General features: G+C 43.0%; 1 protein-coding gene across 1 annotated transcript; it reads right to left on the bottom strand.

Annotated features, from left to right (window-relative positions):
• Window positions 1–643: 643 nt before the first annotated feature.
• cfl2 (cofilin 2 (muscle)) lies at window positions 644–12,439 on the bottom strand. Its single transcript, XM_080784524.1, has 4 exons — window positions 12,311–12,439; window positions 7,765–8,072; window positions 4,427–4,503; window positions 644–3,113 (listed from the first exon to the last, which is right to left on the bottom strand). Exons 1-4 carry the CDS (start codon window positions 12,311–12,313, stop codon window positions 3,001–3,003), a joined length of 501 nt encoding a protein of 166 aa, XP_080640650.1. The 5' UTR covers window positions 12,314–12,439; the 3' UTR covers window positions 644–3,000.
• Window positions 12,440–13,671: the final 1,232 nt, after the last annotated feature.

The raw sequence follows: 13,671 nt of genomic DNA, 5'->3' as shown, positions 1-13,671 counted from the left end.
TTTGCAGCAGAAGACACGGTCCACGATCTACAAGCTCAAAAGCTTGTAGATCGGCTATATTTTTGCTATATCTGAATTGAACTCCTGAGTTATTTAAAATTCAGGATTTAATACATTTTGGAATTGGAACCATGTGAAAAGTATTTTAGACTTATGTAATTAAAGCCGATTGGAATTATAACAGCTGAAATAACTAATTTATCAGTATTCCAATATTAACCTGAGGGCCACATTAACCCATTCTGACCGGGAACCCATTGTGGTGTTAGCATCATGTTATGCTTTAGCTATTGAAAAATAGCAGATCTACAAGCTCGTAGCGCGCCACCGAGTGGCGCGCTACGAGCTTGTAGGTCTGCTATTTTTGAAAAATCGAAGAACGACTGACATTTTTAGAATCTGATCTCAGGTCAGAATGGGTTAATCAGACCAGTGTGTGTGTCGAGTGGAAACCTCGTATGAATCTGATCTCAGGTCAGAATGGGTTAAGTGAAGGTGGGGGCCGCCAGTTGCCCATGTATGCTGTAGCATAATGCAGAAGATCAGCTCTCTCTGACCTTTGTCTCACCAGACAGACAGACAGACAGACAGACAGACAGACACACAGTCAGACAGACAGACAGACGAGGCATCAGACAGCGTCTCAGGCTTGCCACACGTTTCTTTTTTTTTTATTGCAAAGTGGCGCTTTTTTTCTTCTTTTTTCAGCGATCTCAGCGACAAACATCTCTCTGTGTAATGTAAGGCTTCAGAGTCTGTGTCCTGCTATGGTGTACTGCATACCGTATTAGTGTACTGTACTGTTATAGTGTACTCTTACTAGTACTGTACTGTGTACTATACTGTACTGGTACTGTACTATTATAGTGTTGCCATTCATTCATTCATTTACCGATAGGTCTTCTTCAATATTGTTAAAAAAAAAAATCAAGAGGTCTCGTTGTGACTTTTACATTCAAAATGAAAGTAAGGCGTAAACCAAACATTGCAGACTTTAAATACATAAAACAAAATGTAGCTACAACAACCTCTTTGTCTCGACGCAGAAACAGAAACCTCCTCGTCATAATGCATAGTCTAATAATAATAATAATAACCACCGTGTGTTTGTTGTTCTCATAACACTGAATGACAACAGAACAATGTTTCGAATAAATAAAATCATAAGAAAAAGAAAAAAAGAGCAAAGGGAGCTAAATCCTTTGCTGTTGTTTTGTCACTGAACAGAGGAGGAAAGAAACACTCCTCTTCTGACTGAAAGCTACAATCCGGGACTTTGTTTTAAAGATGGAGTGCCGTGATCGTTTTCTGTTTTGGTATGTGTCTATGGAGTTAACATTACTCTAATAGACCCCCAGGTGTGCTTAGAATATTGAAATATGCCTTACCAGTGTATTTTTGGTTTCTTCCTGAAAGCTGAAAGCATTTGAGTGGAAAGGCCCAATCGAAATGACACATGTGATATAGTGACACATCACAATATTGTCTTCCCTAACCCCTCCCCCTTTATTGTATACAACAGCTGTGGGTGTGGCTTCAGTTGAGGTGGATCACCACCCACCAGGCATACCGGTACTTAATTAACTGGTGGGTTTGGCATCATTTTAACACTTTCTGTACATTTTGAAAAAAATCTTTCTCCTAGTATAATCATAGTACCTGAAGATCATGTTTTAAGGGGGGGGGGGGGGGGATCACGGCACTCCATCTTTAATGAATGTAACTAGTGCACCTGCAGTGTTTGGAGGTGTTTTAATGAACGCAACTAGTTTTGACAATGTCAATAAAGTTATTTGAAGCGGACGGTGCCGGATTGGGACACGTTGCAGTTCGTACAATATTGCAAATACCTCTCTCTGTTGGGGGGAGAGAGAGGGACACAACGGACATTATAGATACTTACTCTAGATGGCTTTTTACAAAAATATTTAACGTTCAAAGATATATTTTTGGCATTGTATGCGTCATGTTCAGAGCCAGACGGAGCAGTGTAGACAGGCAACCAAGCGCAGAGAGAGAGAGAGAGAGAGAGAGAGAGAGAGAGACATAGAGAGAGACATCTGAGACAAGAATGGGAGTTGGATTCGAACCCGGGTCCTCGCGCTCGCTAGGAGCATAAAGCCAGATTCATATATAACAGGCTTTATTAATGACCTGTATTTTCGTGTATAAACCAGGCGATATGGTTTGTGTATACTAGCTGGCTGAGCCGCCACGGCAAGGTAAGGCGCACCCCTCCCGGACTGTAGCTTTTAATGAAACAAAAAATAAAAAAAACAAAGGAAAAACCAGACAAATAAAATAAAATAATAATGTTGGTAATAATAGTAAAGGATAGTAATGATGAAGCCTCGGGAAGCTGCACAGACAGGACAGTGGGGAGGCCGGCTGACTGGTAGTGGGGTCGGTGGTGCGGTGAAAGTACTAGGGATGCACCGATACGGAAACTCTTGGCCGATACCGATGTCTAAAATAACAACTTAGCTGATACTGATATATGTGTATTTTAGTTATTGCTGTTTTTATTTCCCCCTGTTGTGCCAGGGAAACAAATACATCGTCAATACAAGAAATAGACGTTCAGAATCCACAGCTTGAACACCTGATCCAGGCTGCGGATAACCAACACAATTAACAACAGAGCCGACGCAAAGCGTACTGTATGCTCATCAACAACAGATAAACGCCGCCTGCCGCCGACGGTTAATGTCCGTTTAACGATAACGACAAAACATCGGACGATACCGACATGCGGCCGACACGTCGGTGCATCCCTAAGTTAGAAGCCTAAGTCGTACTTGGTGGCGCGCGGTGAGCGTAGCCCGCCTGCAAGCGGGCGCAACGCGTCGCGCACCAACGCGCAGCGTTGCGCCAGCTTGCAAGACGGGGCTGCTTCTCTCGGTGGGTGGGGGTGGGGTACAAGTGTACATGGGGTCTGCTATAGGGGTCCAGGAGATGGCATGGCACGCAGGCTCTGGTGGTCCGAGTGTCCCGTTCCGTTTACACCGGCTTTCCTTCCAGAGAAACAATCATGTTCCCTCCCAGTTTGTCCGCCAGCGTGGCTCTGTCCTGGATGTCGTCCAGGCCGTTCACCTGCCACTCGTGTTTAATACCTGCAAGACACGCACGCACACACACACACACACACACACACACACACACACACACACACACACACACACACACACACACACACACACACACACACACACACACACACACACACACAGTAACACATTCATTTAGTTTCGTAATCTTTCATTTGGATCTTTACAAAATGTTTTAGCTCACTTTATGTTGCTGCTAGCTATGGCTGAGTGTATGCATCAGGTTGAGATAAAATTATTTGACAAAATCTGCCTTATCGATCCATACATTTTACGCCAAGCTCTGTCAGGCCGAAGGCTCCAGTCCCGATCCCGACGACCTTTGCAGCGTGTCTTCCCCCCATCTCTATGTCCCCTTTCCTGTCCAACTACTGTCAAATCTATAAATAAAGGCAAAAAGCCCCCAAAAATATCTTTAAAGAAATAATAATAATAATAATCTGGGATTCTCCTATCCCCCAGGATATGGGACCAGAAAAGGATTCTCCTATCCCCCAGGATATGGGACCAGACAAGGGATTTACCATTGGGCTAGGGTGGGCTTACAATAATTTGAATTATTGCAATCCAATTCAAGTGAGATTTATGTTTAGTTATTGCATATTTAGTATTATGGTTAAAACATTGAGAGCTTCTGCTCTGCTGTCTGCACTGTAGACAGTGACGCTGTGTTGTGGGGTGGCTGTGGAAACCCCTGCCAATGTCGACTAGTTGTCTGTCTGCCTGCCTGCCTTTCTCTTTTGGGGGGGCTGGGTACCCCAAAATTACAGCGAAATACGGCAATTGTTTTCCGGGCTGCGCAGCTTTGGCGGCCCCCCTGGGCTGTGCGGGCCCTTGTCTAGCCCGGGGGGCCTTGGGAGGGTAAATCCGGCCCTGCCCATGAGTGTGCGGCACACCGGACACACAGAGAGAAATTGAGGGAAAACATGGATAAATTGCACACCGTGCACAGTATATTGTCCCGCACAAACACACAGACAGGTGCAAATTCAGTAGTGACCACGTTCAAGTTTCAGGTAATGATCACTTCACTGCAGTTGTCATGATGACTCACTCCCATGAGGAGAAAACCTTCGGGGACAAGAGCGGCATTCCCGACGCACCACTATTCTGACGTGGATTCCGTGTGCGGACGACCCGACAGGGTTCCCACACATTTTTACCAACGAAATTCCAAAACTTTCCCAGAATATTTCAACAATTTGTATGATAAATGTATGATAACTAGACTTACACCTCCCATGGGTTATTTGGGTGCGCAGGAGTCCCCCTTTTTGTATCATATATGGATTGAAAAGCCACAGTAGGGATCAACTCACCTGTGAACTTCTTTTTGATGGCATCTTTAGAGCTAGCATAGATCATTTTACTTTTCAGAGGCGCGCCCTCTGGTGCCCTGGTGAGAAGAAAATACAACAATACAAACACAGTAAGTACAGTACTGTAATATCACGCAAAAACAGTGTTACTCAAGTTAGGCACAATGGCATGGAATGTTAAAAAAGCAGAACTGAATAGAATAAAATAGAATAGAAAATATAGCTGAACACAACAGTAGCCTGGTTAATTATGCCAATTCATTCCTCCGAACACGCATGTCTGTCACTGCTGGTGTGTCCTACTCCGCCCAACGCCCCTATGTGTGTGTGAACACGCACATCACGCACACACTGCAATCGTACAAGGGTTGACACTAACACAGGGGTCATCTGTACACGGACAAATGTGTCCGTGGCAAAGACCTGGTCTTAAGTTGTCGGTGGCAAATTATAGATGTTCTGTTTTACACACCATCATAATCTTCTTATTTTGATCATAATGCCCATCAGTCGGTAGAGCACTGGCCTTTCGATCGCAAGGTCATGGGTTCGAACCCAGGCACCGCCAACTTAGTGTATGAGGAGCACGGCTTGAAGTGCGGAAAGTACTGGGAGCTGATGGTAGGTGTGGCGCTCCACCTCAGCATCCATCTACTAAAGCACTGGGAGCTGATGGTATAGGCGTGGCGCTCCACCTCAGCATCCATCTTCCCAGAGGACTAGCGCATTGTAACAGGGATAGACTCCATCTCCCAGAGGTTTAGTGCATTGTAACAGGGATAGACTCCATCTCCCAGAGGTTTAGTGCATTGAAACGGGGATAGCATCCATCTCCCAGAGGTCTAGTGCATTGTAACAGGGATAGACTCCATCTCCCAGAGGTTTAGTGCATTGAAACGGGGATAGACTCCATCTCCCAGAGGTCTAGTGCATTGTAACAGGGATAGACTCCATCTCCCAGAGGTTTAGTGCATTGAAACGGGGATAGCATCCATCTCCCAGAGGTCTAGTGCATTGTAACAGGGATAGACTCCATCTCCCAGAGGTTTAGTGCATTGAAACGGGGATAGCATCCATCTCCCACAGATTAAAACACATGATAAGTTGCTGTTCAAAAAGACAAAACTCAATTTGGATTGAGACAGAGGCAATGTTGTGTCACCCAAGAACATTCGACTCCTTACGGTTTACTCATAATGTAGATAACATACAAGATCCTGCTGCCTACTACGCTCCCTATAATACACTTGTGGTTTGGAAGGATGTGAGGAAATACTTGAAGATTCCCAAATTCATGTCAATCTACTCACCACTCAGACTCAATCCAGACTTTCCTGCCCAATTGCAAAACATTAGATTCTCTGATTGGAACGTAAAGGGCATTGCCCACATTGCACACTTATATACCCACAGTATTATGAAATCGTACATCTTACAAATAGGGACTTCTTCAAGTAGGCTATCTCCAAATCAGACACTTTTTGGAAAGTCAGAGGAGAGAGGGGAAACTACGTTTTGAAATGACAGACATTGAAAAGTTGTCAGGAAGGGTCATATTTCAGATATGACTCCTATGACTCACTGAAACGAGTATGGGAGGAGGATATTGGGGTGACGTTTGACCGAGAAGAATGGATCTTCATCTGTAACAAGATATTTCCTAAATGTACCTCTATAAACATCCATGAATTAAATGTCAAATTCTTCCACAGAATGTATTACACACCTCTCCGTCTTCATAATATGTTTCCCAACGCCTCAGAACTTTGCTTCAAGTGTCAAAAGGAAGTAGGTACTATGCATGTATTAGGTACATTATGCATGTCTTCTGGAAGTGTGATTTAATTCAGCAATACTGGAAGAGGGTCCATTTTCATACTCAGAAAATCCTAGGCAAGGTCCTTAATTTTACTCCCAGTCTATATTTATTGCATCATGACAGTGTTTTTTTATAATTATAAATTATAAAAAAGAATCCATCTCCCAGAGGTATAGCGCATTGAAATGGGGATAGAATCCATCTCCCAGAGGTATAACGCATTGAAATGGGGATAGAATCCATCTCCCAGAGGTATAGCGCATTGAAATGGGGATAGAATCCATCTCCCAGAAGTCTAATGCATTGAAATGGGGATAGAATCCATCTCCCAGAGGTCTAGCGCATTGAAATGGGGATAGAATCCATCTCCCAGAGGTCTAGTCTAGTGCATTGAAACGGGGATAGAATCCATCTCCCAGAGGTCTAGTCTAGTGCACTGAAACATGGATAGACTCCATCTCCCAGAGGTCTAGTCTAGTGCACTGAAACATGGATAGACTCCATCTCCCAGAGGTCTGTAGCGCATTGAAACGGGGATAGACTCCATCTCCCAGAGGTCTAGTCTAGTGCACTGAAACATGGATAGACTCCATCTCCCAGAGGTCTGTAGCGCATTGAAACGGGGATAGACTCCATCTCCCAGAGGTCTATAGCGCATTGAAACGGGGATAGACTCCATCTCCCAGAGGTCTAGTGCATTGAAACAGGGATAGACTCCCGCACCCTGGCTGATACCGACAACATGCCTCTCTGACTTACTTACTTACTTGACTAAATGTCAAGTCTCCAGGTTTTATTCAGAATATGTATGACACAGATATACTACGACACAGATATAATCTCATTTTAAACCAAATTAATTGGTACAGATCCCTATAAATACTTATTCTTGAAGTGAGAATCAAGGTGGGAGTGTCGTGTCACTCTTCAGCTTGGAAGATGCAGAGGCGATATAAACCATCATAAAAAAATAAAGAACGGAACTAGTTCTAGAACCAAAGTTCTTTTGGGTGTAAAAAGGAGCCTGAGAGTGCACTCTCAGAGTTATAGACCTGTTATGGTCCGACTCCTACAGGCCAACAAAGAATATTTTGACAAAAATGTCCACCACAAGCCGCCAGCATGGCGACGATGACCCCTGCACTAATGCCGGTTGCCCGACTGACCGTGGCAAGTAAATAAAACGATCGGTGTGGTTTGCCTTCAAGTTTCCCGGCGGTCTTCATTATAAATATCATTGGCTATTCATGAAGAACAACGCTACCTTTTAACAACGAGCAGTTTCTCTCATTCTGTTTTTCAAAGTGACTGTTGCCACGCAGTTATCGATTGGATATGACATTAATTTGTTCTAAAAGGCCTAAATCCGACCTATTATTTTATTATGGACGAATTACTTGTCGGGCAAGTGGGCATGACCTTTGGGCAAGTTGAACATGACTTGTATACTTGCCAAGTGCTTAGTGTGAACCCCTGGATAACCCCGTATATTATGCACGCGTATGTGTTTTTCTTTTACCAGAATATAAATATCAGGTCTTCTTTCTTGGACTCTTTGGTTTCGTACGTGGCGTCGTACAGGGCATAGCGACAGTCGTTAAGGGGGAGCAGCTTAACGAAGCAGCTGTAGGGGTCTTCGACGGTCTCTCCGATGTCGCCGACGAGGATCTGTTTGCCCTCCTCCACGATGATCTTCTTCTTGTCTTCCGACAGGCAGAACAGCACACCCTTCTTCCTCTTCTTCACCTCGTCGCTGGTGGATGACTTGCGGACCTTCATGTCGTTGAACACCCTGATGACTTCTTCGTTAACGGTCACGCCTGATGCCTGAGAACACACCAAATGTAGCATTAGCGTCAGCACTCGGCAGCACTTGTAATAACGACCTTACGCTACAGGTAAAGGTGAGATTAAGTAAAGTTCTCACTTCTTACACATTTATTTACCACTTGCCACCCTTGCATGAAGACCTGAGGCCTTCCAATTCAGTGGTTCTCAAACTATTTAATTTCAAGGAGTTTGGACCCTTACAAACTCCACCTGGTGCCATTTGGTCCCAGTTTGGTTACAGACCTGTAAGGGACCATTTGGAACCCCCCAAAGGAACCCAGGGGGTGCCTAGACCACAGTTTGTCCACCTTCAACCTCTTCCTGCAGGTTCAGGGTCTTTTTTTTGCCGCCCGGCAGGTTCTAAAACCGCCAGGGTTTGCGTTCCCACTTTCCTCTACTAGTTGGTATCAACATGATGCCACGGCTCCACTCCATCCAGAGACTGAGCTCTCTCCACACGAGACAGTATGGGAGGAACCATGATGATAGCAGCTAGCCAAGCTTGTCAAAATGTTAAAGGAGAATTCCATGCTAGAAGGCTTTCTTACCTTTATTTGTAGTTGTTATGTCCCCACCAAAGAGGTCCAGGTGTTATTTTATGCAAAAGTGCATTATTGGCTATTTCCCCATAGTTGCTTATTTCCATCGAAATAAGTAGTAAAGTGTGCCGCTTGGGATACTATTTACATTATGAAGAGAGGATATATAACAATCTTTTTTATTTTTGAGCGATGGAAATAAGTGAATTAGCACATTAACACCCCAATGCCCCATTCAATTCAATGCAATTAATTGAGGGCTCATGGTATAGGGGAAATAGCCAATAATGGGCTTTTGCACAAAATAACACCTGGACCTCTTTGGTGCGGACGTGACAACTACAAATAAAGGTAAGAAAGCCTTCTGGCATGGAATTCTCCTTTAAACTGTGTAGAATGAACATGAAATGACAGATCTACAAGCTCAGTACGTGTTGTACCGTGATGCGTCATGAGCGTGCAGATCTGCAGGCGGACTAGCTCTGCCGCCAAAATGTGGAATGCCCTGACCGACACCATCCACGAAAGGATGTGTAACACTGGTTTCCTTCAAAATTGTCCTGAAGAAAACATCTATCAGGAGAGCACAAGGGGAGATACATGGAATTGTCCCATTTGTTTTCTACATAGTGCTTGTATGTGTTGATGATGCCATGTATTATTGTGATCATTTTGTATTCTGTTGATGTATTGAATACATAGGAGCACAATGGAAACAAGTCCGCAGGACTTTTTTTTGTGTTATCTTTTATAGCCTTCATGTCTTACTGTACCATGTTCCGTTTACATTTCTGACTAATAAACTATTCAATAAAAAAATATTATTTATTATCGTCACAGAATCAATATCGAGGTATTTGGTCAAATTCAATCGTAATACTTGATTGTGTCCATACTGTCTGGGACAGGATTCGATACAGGATTCAAATACAAAAAGTTACAGCGCATCGCAACTTAGGTCTAAGTGGTTAAACTGAAGTGATATATTGATATATTCCAAATATTATCATAGTATTCTGAATGAGGCACCTCTAGCTGGACTTAACACGTGGCACCCTAGGCTCTAGTCTAGGGTGCCACGTCACCCACTTTGAGAAACGCTGCATTAAGAGACACATCACCCAGAGTGAGCGAGTGAGTGAGCAAGTATGTAATCGATTATAAAAAGAACATGATCATGGGGGGGGGTACCTCTTTATCATTTAGTTATCGATTCAATATGATTATAATGTGTAATAAAATTAGAACTGCACTAATATATACGGACTAATTACTTTTATATTTTGTGATAGGCCTATACCCCTATCGTCCCGTAGATGATGACAGACAGACGGACTGAGGGCCCTATTGTCGCGCTTACTCCTACATTTATTTGCCTTTATTTATTTTACCATTTTGAAAAACATTTTCAAATACCTAGTTCAACTAGCCGCTCTACATCGTCCCGTTGTGAGCTTGTAGATTGGCTATTTTAACAATTTTAAAGGGTTTTTTCAAAATGAAAAAAAAAAGGGGCAACTAATTTTAGGGACAAGGGGTACGATGTATAGCAATGAGGCTGCAGCTATTAGCGCAGCGTGGTGACATGACTCATCAAAGGGTGACAGAGTGTCACCAAAGCTAGCAGTCACGAGTCACGTGACACCACGCAGTAGAAGCCTCTGAAATATTTGGTAGGTTCAATGCTTTCCCGGCCTAATGGTTGTCAGTGGTTCTCAAACTGGTGCCCGCCCGGAGGGCCCCCCCCTGGGTCCGTGGGAGGGGTTCCAGGGGGTCCCCAGCTAAATGTGTTGATACAGCATCATTTATTTTAACCATACATATTTTATATATATGTTGGCTATTAAAAAAGGCAGATATACAAGCTCACAGCACGTAGTTAGTTTGTATCTTGAACTGTACATCTGCTATTTTTTTTAATCTAGATTTAATCTAGATTTTAATGTAATGTGGCATTTTGTTTTAACACAAATATTCTCTTCTGGGGGTCCCTCCCTGCCACAAAGCATATTCAGATGGGAGTCCGCGACCAGAATAAATACATATCAAATTGGGGGTCCTCTGCACGAAAGTTTCAGAACCACTGGCATATGTGATTCAGCTTTTTTATATACACAGGATAACACATTATACTTCGCAAAAACGACCTAATGAATAATATACATTACAGTTCCATAGATTTAATATGTTTAATTAAAGACAATTAAAAAAGACATACTTTGTTCATGACAGGAGTCCCCCAGGGGTCTATACTAGCCCCCTCTCCTTTCCCCCCCCATCTACAACAAATATGCTGAAGCAATTTCCGTATTGTGAGCTTGTAGAACAGCTATTTAGGCCAAATGTCTGCCCCCCCAGAATAGGAACGCTAGGGTTCAAGAATCAAGAGGTTAAGTGTTTAGTTTAGTTAAGTAAAAGAAAATAATAATAATAATAATAGTTTCAGGGCTCATCAACCAGACTAGTCTTGTCTGTGGCAAATTTGGACCATAATGTTCTTATTTTGATCATAAAACCCAATTACTGAATGTCAACTTCAAGTAATATGAGAGCGTACAAATGGATCAAATACATTTGACAAAAATGTCCACCACAAGTCAGCAAGATGACAACCCCCTGAAAAGTTGATTTTGTATTTGTCTGATAAAAGTAAGTAATAAAACCTGTATCTTCTATTCTTCTTCCACCCGTGCAACAGCACTTCATATTTAATTTAAAAGCAAACCAATTCTAAGTATTTCACTAAAACATTAAAGTAAGTATTAATGGTAGTATTAAAGGCACATGAGTATAATAAAGCTTTACATTATATGTAATATAGTCTACATCAGCACATGGACATAATTACAGCACACAGGCAGACTGGCAGAGGCACATTATTATATTATAAAGTTGCAGTGCGAGTGTGTGTCACTGTGTGTGTGTGTGTGTGTGTGTGTGTGTGTGTGTGTGTGTGTGTGTGTGTGTGTGTGTGCGTGCGTGCGCGTGCAGCCGCAGTATGTGTGTGTGCGTGCGTGAAGTGTTTAAGATGGCCGCCCTGGGGCGACAAGCAGGCAGCAGCGGGCCTGTGTGACATAATGTTACTAAAAAGCTCGACTCAATTCATCACTAAAGATCACGACGACGACAACAATAACCACAACCATGTCCCCAAAATCCTGGCAAACGACGAAACAACGAAACATAAGAAATAACAGAACACTGACAACACACTCAGGCTGGCACATATATACGAATAAAGAAATCACTAGTCTCTGTGCTAACGCTGCTAGCCTGGCTGGTAGTAGTGTGTTGTGTCACGTTAGCTCTAAGCTCGCCGACCGTGCTAAAGCTGCTAGCCTAGCATCACGTTGGCTCCCCAGTCTGTGCTAAAAGCGGCTAGCCTAGCCACCTAGCATTACGTTAGCTCGCAGCTAGCCTAGCATCACGTCGAGCCGCGTTAGCTCGCCGTGCTAAAGCAGCTAGCCTAGCGGCTACCTGTACCGTTATGTGTCTAGCATCATGTTAGCCACATAACGGTACAGCACAGCACAGGAGAAACAGAGAGAGCCGCACCGCACCGGCCCCCTGCCTGCCTGCCTGCCTGCCTGCCTGTCTGTCTGTCTGTCTGAATGTCTCCACTAGTCCCATTAAAAGTTAGTGAAAAGTTCTGTTAACGTCTCGGGAATGGTCGTGCAGGCGAGTGGACGTTCTTACCATGTTGCCCGGGGTCGTTTATTCGGTGTTTTAATGGCCGTGGTAAAGGGAGAGGAAGAGAGGAAGGAAGGAAGGGGGTGTTTGGAGAGAGAGAGGGGCAAAAAGAAAGAAGAGGTACCAGGGAATGTGGGCAGGAGAGAGAGGGGGGGGGGGGGGGGTGGTCAGGACGGGACAGTCCGGGCGGGCGGGGCAGACTAGTGAGGACGGACCATCATGTGTCAGGCTGACTCAGGCAGCTCCCGGGAGTCGGGACGCCGGTGTGTGTGGTAGCAATTGATCGAGATTCGAGCTAATCGATTTAATCGATGAAAATATTAATAATAAAAAGTGTACAATGTTGTAGCCAACATGTATTTGTTGATGACATGGATTATTGTGTGATTTAGTTTTATGCTGTGTTGATTAATTGAATTACTATATAGGACCACAATGGAAACACCTTTTTTGTGTTACTTTTGTCTGTCTGTCTGTCTGTCTGTCTGACTGACTGCATGCACATGCTGTTTATATTTCTGACTATTAAATAGAGTATTTAATCAATCAATTCAAACAAATGATTGAATTAATAAGATGATAAACATGTAATAAAATTAATAATTAATATGTACACCGTTGTATGACAAAGTATAGCTGGAGTGTTTAGTTATGGTAATTCACATTCATTTTAATGATTATTATGTCATGATGAGAGAGGTCCACTGACTCCACACAGAACATACATTTTATTACCATGCGATATATAGTAAAGGGAATGTCTTTTTTTCTTCACACATTTTCATCACAAATAAAAGCATCAACCTAGCATCATTCTTTCAAGATTCATAGTCTCTTTAAAATTTAAAATATACAAAGGCAATTAAAGGACCACTTCACCACCTATCTTCATATAATAGGTCCTCACTAATAATCATGATAAAATGGCACAATTATTTTCTACTCGGTCTGTGTCTCATAGGAGGGCCTGTGGGCAGCTTAGAAACAGTCTTCCAGTGACATCATCATTAGGCAGATTGTTTTTAAACAAGATTGTTTTACAAAAATGTTTAGATTTTCATTATCGTGAGAACGATGGATTCCATTTTCGCATTGAAACTTTTCAGGACTAGAAAGCCTGCAGTTTCTATTAGCTTGTATTCCCCATCGATGATGTCACTGGAAGACGGTTTCTGAACTGCCCACAGCCCTTCTATGAGACACAGACCGAGTAGAAAATAATTGATTATTTCATGATTATTAGTGAGGACCTATTATATGAACATAGGTTGAAAAGTGGTGAAATGGTCCTTTAATCAGACTTGTTCTATTGTACTCAGTGGTTTTCAATTTATTTTTAACCTTGTTTAATACACATCCGATATGGG

This window comes from Protomyctophum bolini (assembly GCF_963924005.1).
Source record: "Protomyctophum bolini genome assembly, chromosome: 15".
NCBI lineage: Eukaryota > Metazoa > Chordata > Actinopteri > Myctophiformes > Myctophidae > Protomyctophum > Protomyctophum bolini.
Note: the sequence above shows the minus strand (reverse complement) of the source record. Positions and strands in the feature narration are given on the sequence as shown.

Coding starts and splice junctions, on each gene's coding strand:
- cfl2 (XM_080784524.1), bottom strand. Junction 4,504..7,764: donor GACCTGATATTTATATTCTG/GTAAAAGAAAAA, acceptor TCTTCTCACCAG/GGCACCAGAGGGCGCGCCTC. Junction 3,114..4,426: donor CATCAAAAAGAAGTTCACAG/GTGAGTTGATCC, acceptor CGTGTCTTGCAG/GTATTAAACACGAGTGGCAG.